At 50.4% G+C, this 10,306-nt stretch overlaps 1 protein-coding gene across 1 annotated transcript; it reads right to left on the bottom strand.

Annotated features, from left to right (window-relative positions):
• Positions 1-204: 204 nt before the first annotated feature.
• On the bottom strand, positions 205-9,907 carry LOC117978260 (putative speedy protein E21). Its single transcript, XM_055115091.3, has 8 exons — positions 9,619-9,907; positions 8,460-8,678; positions 6,918-7,145; positions 5,830-5,888; positions 4,521-4,606; positions 2,162-2,480; positions 1,935-2,039; positions 205-1,081 (listed from the first exon to the last, which is right to left on the bottom strand). The coding sequence occupies exons 1-7, from the start codon at positions 9,776-9,778 to the stop codon at positions 1,980-1,982; spliced, it is 1,131 nt and encodes a 376-aa protein (XP_054971066.1). The 5' UTR covers positions 9,779-9,907; the 3' UTR covers positions 205-1,081; positions 1,935-1,979.
• Positions 9,908-10,306: the final 399 nt, after the last annotated feature.

Raw genomic sequence — 10,306 nt, 5'->3', positions numbered from 1 at the left:
AGTTATAACACCCATCACACAGCTTTATAGAAACAGCATCTATTCAAAAATACCAGTATTTCCAAAATATTTAAAATAATATTGAAAGTAATAATATTTAAATAAATAAATATATTTAATAAATATTTCACTAAATAAAATAATATTTAAATAATTCTATATCCATGTTTTTCAAAATAAACCAATAAAATAGATAGTATATATTAGACGTGTTAGTATATATATCTGAGACATGTTAAAAATCACAACTGAATTCTCACAATTCAGTCACAAACCTAAACAGCAAATAAAAATTTCTATCACCAGAATTATGTTTTTTTCTGGTGGGGAACTACCAATAGCTATAAATAGAAGAGATTATTATGGAAGTATCATAGATAAAAAGAGTGCTCACTTCAGGAGCACATATAATAATACAGAAACAAATTTAAAGATAATAAAATATTTAGGATAAAAAGAATTGTCTCTTAAAAATGAAAAGAAAATTATCTTTATGTATATATAACAACTATAACTCTCATCAAAAAACTACAGGAACAGCATGTTTTCAAAAGTACAACAATTTCCAAACTATTTGAAATAAATCTATGAATAATTCAATGGCCAACATTTCCCAAACAAACCAATAAAATGCAGAGTGTGCATGAAGCTATCTGTTACAATCTGTGGCACTGATATTTCACAAAAGAATTCTGTGCCAATCTGAGCCCCTGCATTGTGCCTTCAAATGCTCCTGGACTGTGGCAATCAAGTCCGTAAGAAAGAGGACCTCCAGGTTCCGCCCCAGGGAGGTTGGAATTCAGCAATATAAAAAGGGTGGTGGTACCGCAGGAAAGGGTGGAACTGGAAACACTCCTGGTTTCTTACTTTTCTCCAAGGACTCCTAGAAGGACCCCACCCCCCTCCCCCCACCCCTGCTCCTAGGAGGACAACGTGATCACTGTATTCAGCTCCATCAAGAATGGTCCAGGTTCTTCTAGATGATGTGCACAAATGGTTCCTCTCCTCCTTCCTGGTGTCTGCCATTAGCATTGGAATAAAGTTCCTGCTGAAAATCCACATCTCCCCTGGGTCCGGTGTTCTGGAAGTGAGAGAGACAATGTCACACTTCAAGGAGGCAGCTCTCTAGACAGGAAGGTTATTCACGTCTCATGTCAAGTCTAGAGTTCAGAGCAATTGAGAAATGCAATTTTATCTGCTGCCTTTCATTCTATACCCTGCTTCTGAACCATCGTGTTCAACTGTGAAACTCACACTTTGGTGACCACGACTCCAAAACTCACTTAATACACCCAAGGTCAGCCCCAGTGATCTGCTTCATAGCAAGGACTTTGGGTGGGTCTGCCCAGGGAGTAGGGCACCCTCAGAGAATGTGGCTTTGGACTTCATCACAGCTGGGGCCTTTTGTGTCACTTAAGATCCAGACTTGTAACCATGCTAGATGTGTTTGTAATGTGACAACATCACGAACCACGAGTCCAGAAGCCTAATCCTTAATCCTACCTCCTCATGATGAAGTCTCATGCTCTGTGCTCAATGTGGTTAGCTGCACAAGAGGTAAACCAAAGCTTCACTGAACCCTCGACCCAAATCGGTAACTCAAGTGCGTCAATCATAATGAACCTTCCCAAACTCAGTATTTATGATTATTTTTGAGGCAGGGTCTCACTCTGTCGCCCAGACTGGAGTGCAGTGGCAGGATCAGGGCTCCGTGCGGCCCCGACCTTCCAGGCTCCAGCGATCCTCCCGCCTCAGCCTCCTGAGTAGTTGGGAGTAGAGATGCGTCCCACATCGCCTGGCTAATTTTTGTATTTTTGTGGAGAGGGGATCTCGCCATGTTGCCCAGGCTTGAAGCCGGATCAAGCAATTGGGTTCTTCGGATGTCCGAAATAGACCCCAATATTCTGCCTTTACCCCGGAGGATGCAGATGTACCTTCTCTCAGGCCGATGACCTCAGGCCTCCACGGTCCCTGGAGCTCTAGGAAAGGCGAGCGCGATCTCGCGCCCACGCCCAGTGCTCTGGGTCATAAGCCTGGATCTGGAAAAACAAACGCCCTTTGAGAAGACGGGGACTCGCCAGGTTACCCCTCTCTCCCCTCATCCATCCTCCAGCCCACCCAATTCCTCCCCACCTCCTCCACCTCCCCAGGCCCCACTCACCTCCTCCAACTCCTCCGGGGAAACCCAAGCCCTGCCGCTCATGGAACAGAAGAAGTGGAACCGACGTTTCTGGAACAGGACTATCTGAGAGCGGTTCTTCCTGGCCCTCGGGTTCATGCAACGGCGTAACTGGAACCGACGCTTACGGACCAAGGGTATGCGAGAGCGGTTCTTCCTGGCCCTCGGGTTCATGGAACGGCCTAACTGGAACCAACGCTTACGGAGCAAGGGTATGCGAGAGCGGGTCTTCCCATACAGGAAGTGGAAGATGTTTTCTTTGGAGTCCTCATCGTCCTCCTCCATGTCATTGGCCAGGTAGCTGAGGACAGAAATCAGGTTGCTGCTCAGGGGCACCACCAGGAGAGACCTCCGGCTGAGGTCAGCTTCCCAGAGAGGAAGGTAAGGGACCGTCCCTAGCTCAGGACTGGCACCCACCCTGCAGAGAGCCATGCCTTCCTCAGGAGGGCTCTGCTGGACAGAGACCGATCAAGGGCGTCTCCCACTCCTTCAGGATGGAGACAAAAACCCAACTGGTGGCTGAGAGTGGTGGCTTATGCCTGGAATCCCAGCACATTGGGAGGCCAAAGCAGGAGGATCACTTGAGGCCAGGAGTTTGAGACGGGCCTGGGCAACATAGCAAGACCCTCGTCTCTATTAAAAATAGAAGAAATATGCCAGACGCGGTGGCTCATGCCTGTAATCCCAGCACTTTAGAAGGCTGAAGCAGGTGGATCGCTTGAGACCAGGAGTTGGAGACCAGCCTGGTCAACACGGAGAAACCCCATCTCTACTAAAAATACAAAAATCAGCCTGGTGCGGTGGCACACCCGTTAGGCCTAGCTACTCAGGAGGCTGAAGCATAAGAATTGTGTGAACCCAGGAGGCGGAGGTTGCAGTGAGTTGAGATTGGGCCACTCCATTCCAGCCTGAGAGGCAAAGCAAGACTCTGTCTCAAGAAACAAACAAACAAACAAACAAACTGTCCAGGTGTGGTGGCACAGCCCTGTAGTCGGAGCTAATAAAGAAGCTGAGGTGGGAGGATCGCTTGAGCCCAGGATATGGAGGCTGCGGTGAGCTATGATCTCACCACTGCACTCCAGCTTGGGGGACAGGGCAAGTCTGTCTCAAAAAAATAAAAGAAATTGAATACATTGATATTTTGCCAGGACCCTGCCTTCTACAGGCATCTAGTCTAATGGGACTGGGAGTAATCAAGGCAGATGACCTAATCCCAGTGTCCAGGATGTAACTAGAGAGCTACGGGCATGCAGAAGTTGGAAGATGAGGGAAGGCATCACAGAGGCTGTGGGGTGAACTGACTTCAAGGAATGGGTCCTTCCCTTCAGAGCCACATGTGTGCGGGACACCCAGACAGAAAACACAAACACAAAGTCGAGTGGAGGGCATTTGGAAGGAGCAGTGAAGCCGAGCCAGGAAATACCAAGATGGCGAGCCAGTGTGCTTGTAGAGATTGTAGAGAGGGTAGAATTGACACTGTGGACCCTGGCCTCGATAGAGAAAGGCATCAGCTAAGGAAGTTGTTCAGGTGGGCAGTGAGGTTGTCGTGCTTTGGAAAGATGTTCAGGCTGCACTAGGAAGCCCCCTGGCTTGGGGAGAGACTCCAGGAGACCCCAGCGGGGAGCATTTGACAGTGGATTCGAGTGATGCGAGGGGGACCTGAACTGTGGCCTCTGTCATGGGAACCCAGAGGAGGTCGATGGCGTTTGTGGTTGATGTGGGAAGGAGAGAGAGAGAAGAACCAGAAACGTCTGCTTGCTGGAGGAAGTGGCATGTCCGCTCCTCCACTCCTTTTCTTTTCCCCTTAGGAGCGGTTTATGGTTCCTTTTGTTTTATTCTTTTATTTGTACACTGGCATTGGAGTTTGTTTTTTTGGCTTTTTTTTTTTTTTGAGAAAAAGTCTCACTCTGTCACCCAGGCTGGAGTGCAGTGGCTCGACCTTAGCTTACTGCAACCTCCACCTCCTGGGTTCAAAGGGTTCTCTTGCCTCAGCCTCCCGAGTAGCTGGGATTACAGATGCACTCCACCATGCCCAGCTAATTTTTCTATTTTTAGTAGAGACGGGGTTTGGCCATGTTGGCCAGGCTGGTCTCGAACTGCTGACCTCAGGTGATCCGCCTGCCTCGGCCTCCCAAAGCGCTGGGATTACAGGCATATGCCACTGTGCCCAGCCTGAGTTTCTGTTTAGAAACAACAGTCTATGATAGTATAATCCTCTCTTTTTTGTACACAGAGTAAAGAGGACAAATAGGTGAAAGAATAAATGAAAGGCTGGAATCCCACTTCCCCCGCTGTCCCAGGGCATTGGATATTGACGGATAGGAGGCAGCAAACCACTCACAGAGCCAGGAAGAAATGAATGCGTTGGTATAGCCAGGAGGGGAAGCCGGCCCGGCTGAAATACGCTATGACCATAGCCAGGAGATACTGATGGAGAGAAAGGAACACAGAGAGGGGGAGGTCACATCTTGGAAGAGGAAGATTGTGGAGAGGGGGAATGAGGGTCTGGGGAGGGGCTGCCCATCAGAGAAGGGACCTCAGTGTTGGGGTGACTGTACTCATTTGGAAATTGCGGGATGGAGGGGTATTCGAAGGTCGGATGCAAACCCAAGAAGCCAGAGGAAGGGTTTTGGGTGATGCTCCCAGGATGGTGGGCTCCGATGGTATCTTTGGAGGGGGTGTGTCTAGGTCGGCTGGTGTCAGGAGGGTCATTTGTGTGCCAGGCAGAGAACTGTCCCAAAGAGCTGAGAGTAGAGGGGCCAGGAGCTTCAGGGCTGTGGCCAGACTGTGGCCCAGAGCTCAGATCCCAAAGGACCCATAGGAGAGGCAGGGGCCACTCATTCATTCTGCAAGAGACCAGCAGAATCCTGAGGGAGATGCTGACAAGTCATAAAAAGACCAAGAATAGCCGGGAGTGGCGGCTCAAGCCTGTGATCCCAGTACTTTGAGAGGTGGAGACAGGAGGATCATGTGAGCCCAACAGTTGGAGAACAACCTGGGCAACATAGTGAGACCCTGTTTCTACAAACATTTCAAAAATTAGTTGAGCATGGTGGCATGTGCCTACTCCGAGCTCCTCAGGAGGCTGAGGAAAGAAGATTGCTTGAGCCCAGGAATTAGAGGCTGCAATGAGCTATGATCATGCCACTGCACTCCATCCTGGGGAGCAGAGCTAGACTCTGTCTCACAAAAAAAAATTTGTGGGTGCCAAGACTCAAGACTGTGGGAGCTGGTCGGGCACAGTGGCTGACGTCTATAATCTCAGCACTTTGGGAGGCCAAGGCGGGTGGATCGCCTGAGGTCAGGTGTTCAGGACCAACCTGGCCAACATGGCAAAACCCCGTTTCTACTAAAAACACAAAAATTAGCCAGGCGTGGTGGTTCATGTCTGTAATCCCAGCTGCTTGGAGGCTGAGGCAGGAGAATCGCTTGAACCCGGGAGGCATCGGCGCAGTGAGTCAAGATCGAGACACTGCCCTCCAGCCTGGGCAACAGAGCAAGACTCTGTCTCACAAAAAAAAAAAAAAAAAAAAAAAAGACTGTAGGAGCATCTGGTGGGAGGTGGTGGAGGGAGAACTGTGGGTTTGGAAGCTGCGCCGTCCCCCAGCCATGCGTTGGAACAGGAACAGTTACATGGAGAACAACCTTACCTTGTCCGACACCCTCAGATCTTTGTCCCAGGCCAGGAATCTTTTAATGACAGGATCCTCTGTGATTAGAGAGCAGATGTCAGTGTGAGAAGCAGGACAGGGTTTCCGTGGGAGCAGCAGGGCAGCGAGGAGAAGTGTGCCTCCCGGGGGGAAGTCTCAGGATTGTGGCCGCGGGTGAGGTGGATGGGAGAGGGGAGAATGACTTTCACTGGGCAAGGGAGAGAGGCTCCTGCTCTGAGACTCCCCTGAGAAGAGGCCGAAGGAGGCCCTGGGTGTGAGAATCTACAGGATGTAGAGCTGGGAATCAGCCAGGACCCCCTCCAGCAGACACGGAGGGACCACTGCAGAGTCATAAAGGAATTCCCATCATTTCCTCATGAGACAGTCACATCAGGGTGTGACCATGGCCTTGGTATCCCCCACTATGGATGGAGACACTTAGGTTTAGAAAAGTCAGTAAGAGACATTAAATTTCAGAGGGCACAGCTGAAACCACTTTCTTTGTTTATTGATTTTGTTTTTCTTGGATTTTTATTTTTATTTATTTATTAATTTATTTTGAGACAGAGTCTTGCTCTGTGGGCCAGGCTGGAATGCATTGGCCTGATCTTGGCTCGCTGCAACCTCTGCCTCCCGGGTTTAAGCGATTCTCCTGTCTCAGCCTCCCGAGTAGCTGGGATTACATGCATGAGCTACTGTGCCCAGCCTTGGTTTTTCTTTTGAGACAGGGTTTTGCTCTGTCACCCAGGCTGGAGTGCAGTGTTGTAGTCATAGCTCACTGCAGCCTCAAAGTCCTGAGTTCAAGCAATCATCTTGCCTCAGCCTCCCAACGTGCTGGGATCTCAGGCAGGAGCCACCGCGCCTGGCCCGAAACCAAGCTTTCTTATCCCAAGCGCTGACCTTTATCAAGTTGACCTAATCCTTTATCATCTCCTAAGTGTCCCTCATGAGTGATCACTTCACATTCCTCCCACATGGAGAGCTCACCCACTGGGGCATATTTTTCCCATTGGAAAAGTGTGGTTATTGGAAGTTTCCTGTTTTTGGAAAGAACAGGATTGGAGGTGCTCTCTGGGGTGTCTTCCTACCAAGCAGCCTGTTGAAGGCCTCGTGGTGCTCAGGGAGCACGAGCGACACTCGCCGTCGCTTCAGCTTCATCTTGAGGCCACACAGCATCTCCGCCACCCAGATCTCCTCAGGCTCAGGGGCGAGCACCTTCCGTAGCTCCTCCTCCGACTCCTCAGATTCGTCCCACCACTCCGTCTTCCTTTTCCAGCAAAAGGACCTATGCGGGGGGCTGGGATCTACCCCAGGGGCTGAGTAAAGAAACCAGGCCACGGTGTAATGCTTCTGCAGTTGATCACACTAGAGCCCGACCCAAAACCCCAAACCACTCTCCATCCTCCCCAGCCTCGCAGACTGCTGGCTTCTCCAAGCCATCTTTCCTTCTGTCTGTCTCCTCTGCTGAGCTCCATGTGCCGCTCCTTCTCCTCCCCATTCTCCCGTTTCTCTGTCCTCAGAACACTTCCTCATATCCTTCCCTGGTCCCTGGCTCTCTGAGTCCCTTTTTTTTTTTTTTTTTTTTTTGTTGTTGTTGTTGTTGTTGAGAAACAGTCTTCCTTTGTGGTGTAGGCTGGAGTGTAGTGGTGCGATCTTGGCTCACTGCAACCTCTGCCTCCTGGGTTCCAGTGATTGTCCTGCCTAAGCCTCCCAAGTAGCTGGGATTACAGGTGCCCACCAGAACGCCCAGCTCATTTTTGTGCTTCTAGAAGAGACAGGGTTTCACCATGTTGGCCAGGCTGGTCTCCAGCTCCTGGCCTCAAGTGATCTGCCTGCCTGGCCTCCCAAAGTGCTGGGATTACAGGTGTGAGCCACTGCACCCTGCCTCAGTACCTCCATTCTTCCCACACACCCTCCTCACATGCTCCTTCCTGACTTCTGGGCCCTTCCTTCCTTCTTTTTTTTTTTTTTTTTTGAGACAGCGTCTTACTCTCTCACCCAGAATGGAATGCAGTGGCGCTAACTTGGCTCAAAGCAACCTCTTCCACCTGGGTTCAAGCGATTATCCTGTCTCAGCCTCCTGAGTAGCTGGGATAACAGGCATGCCTGGCTAATTTTTGTATTGTTAGTATAAATGAGGTTTCGCTATATTGGTCTGGTTGGTCTCGAACAACTGACCTCAAGTGATCCACCCATCTCAGCCTCCCAAAGTAGTGGGATTACAGGCATGAGCTACCACACGCGGCCTTCGTTTTTCTTTTGACACAGGGTTTTGCTCTGTCACCCAGGCTGGAGTGCAGTGGTGCAGTCATAGCTCACTGCAGCCTCAAAGTCCTGAGTTCAAGCAATCCTCTTGCCTCAGCCTCCCAACGTGCTAGGATCTCAGGCGTGAGCCACTGCACCTGGCCCGAAACCAAGCTTTCTCATCCCAAGCGCCAAACTTTATCAAGTCTAGCCTAGTCCTCTATTGTCTCCTAAGTGTCCCTCATGAGTGATCACTTCTGAGTCCTCCTGCGTGGAGAGCTCACCCACTGGGGGCGTATCTTTCCCATTGGAAAAGTGTGGTTATTGGAAGTTTCCTCTTTTTAGAAAGAACAGGATTGGAGGTGCTCTCTGGGGTGTCCTCCTACCAAGCTGACTGTTGAAGTCCTTGTGGTGCTCAGGGAGGAAGGGTGACACTTGCTGTTGCTTCAGCTTCATCGTGAGCCCACACATCGTCTCCACTACCCAGGTCTCCTCAGGCTCAGGGGCGAGCTCCTTCTCCGGCTCCTCCGCAGATTCATCTGACCACTCCCTCTTCCTTTTCCAGCCAAGGGACCTACATGGGGGGCTGGGATCTACCCCAGGGTCTGAGTAAAGAAACCAGGCCACCGTGTAATGCTTCTGCATCTGATCACCTTAGACCCCGACCCAAAACCCCAAACCACTCTCCATCCTCCCCAGACTTGCAGACTGCTTTCTTCTCTAAGCCATCTTTCTGAGTTTCTCCTCTGCTCAACCCCATGTGCCGCTCCTTCCCCTCCCCATTCTTCTCTCTCTCTGTCCTCCGAACACTGCTTCATGTCCTTCCCTGGTCCCTGGCTCTCTGAGTCCCTCCTTTTTTGTTTTGTTTTGTTTTGACACAGAATCTTGCTTTGTCACCCAGGCTGGCGTGTAGTGGTGCAATCTCAGCTCACCGCAACATCCATCTCCTGGATTCCATTTATTCTTCTGCCTCAGCCTCTCAGGTAGCTGGGATTACAGGTGCCTGCCATAATGCCCAGCTCAATTTTGTACTTTTAGTAGAGACAGGGTTTCACCATGTTGGCCAGGCTGGTCTCAAACTCCTGGCCTCAAGTGATCCGCCTGCCTTGGCCTCCCAAAGTTCTGGGATTACAGGTGTGAGCCACCGCACCCAGCCTGAATTTCTCCATTCTTCCCACACAGCCTCCTCAGGTTCTCCTTCCTGACCGCTGACCCTTCTTTTCTTTTCTTTTTTCTGGAGTGCAGTAGTGTGATCTCAGCTCACTGCAACCTCTTCCTCCCAGTCTCAAGTGATTCTCCTGTCTCAGCCTCCTGAGTAGCTGGGATTACAGGTGTGCACCACTACCACTTGGCTAATTTTTATACTTTTAGTAGAGATGAGGTTTCACCATATTGGCCAGGCTGGCCTTCAACTCCTGACCTCAGGTGATCCACCCACCTTGGCCTCCCAAAGTGCTGGGGTTACAGGCATGAGCCACCGCACCCGGCCCCCTTCCTTCGTCTTAGTCAATCCTATCCCACCTCTTCTTCCACCAGTCCCCTCACCTGATGGTCCCAACGCTTCATCATCCACCACCTCCTGGAGGGGGTACCCCGAGGTGCTCTGCTGGGGACTCTGCTCATTCTGGGGGTGCGGTTGATGGCTGGTCATGATCTTTGCCGTAATCTGTCCCCTCTTACGGAACCTAGTCTCCGTTCTGTCCATGGCCTTCTTCTGGACACTGCTCGGATCCAGAAGAGTATGTTATCAATTCTCAAGCCTAGGAGAAGTCAGGAGTGGAGAACAGCTCTGAGAAGATACTGTTGTCCAACTGATCTCCAGGCACCACGGAGTCCGGTCCCTCCAATCAGGAAGGTCGGAATCTCTGATGTCATGGCTCATGCCAACCTGGCAACCAGTTTGAAAAAAAACACTTGTAACTGCCATTCTGATCTCTTGTCCTGGAGATCCTGGGTGAATGGTATCTCCTGCCACTGTCCCAACCTCAGACCATTGTCCAAAAGCATCTTCAGGGACTCCACATCCCTCTGTTCCCTGTCCCAGCAGAGGCTTTGTCCTCTCCACTCAAAGCCTGAAGCATGTTGGGGTCTCTTCGTCTCTGTACATGCCCATTTCAGAGTCCAGTCTGGTGGGAGAGGGAACAGAGTGGGAAAGAAAACTAGGGTAAGCAGAAACGATGAAACCTTATAAGAGTGAGATTATCATGTACAAGAGTGAGATTATCATGTACAA

This window comes from Pan paniscus, chromosome 6 (genome assembly GCF_029289425.2).
Source record: "Pan paniscus chromosome 6, NHGRI_mPanPan1-v2.0_pri, whole genome shotgun sequence".
In the NCBI taxonomy this organism is placed as follows: domain Eukaryota; kingdom Metazoa; phylum Chordata; class Mammalia; order Primates; family Hominidae; genus Pan; species Pan paniscus.
Note: the sequence above shows the minus strand (reverse complement) of the source record. Positions and strands in the feature narration are given on the sequence as shown.

Excerpts from the sequence above, each read along its gene's own strand:
- LOC117978260 (XM_055115091.3), bottom strand. The coding sequence starts at position 9,778 with ATGGACAGAACGGAGACTAGGTTCCGTAAGAGGGGACAGATTACGGCA. Across the intron at positions 7,146-8,459 it reads GGACTTCAACAGTCAGCTTG|CCCCTGGGGTAGATCCCAGC; the intron begins GTAGGAGGACAC and ends TTCTTTACTCAG. Across the intron at positions 2,040-2,161 it reads CCCCGGAGGAGTTGGAGGAG|ATCCAGGCTTATGACCCAGA; the intron begins GTGAGTGGGGCC and ends TTGTTTTTCCAG.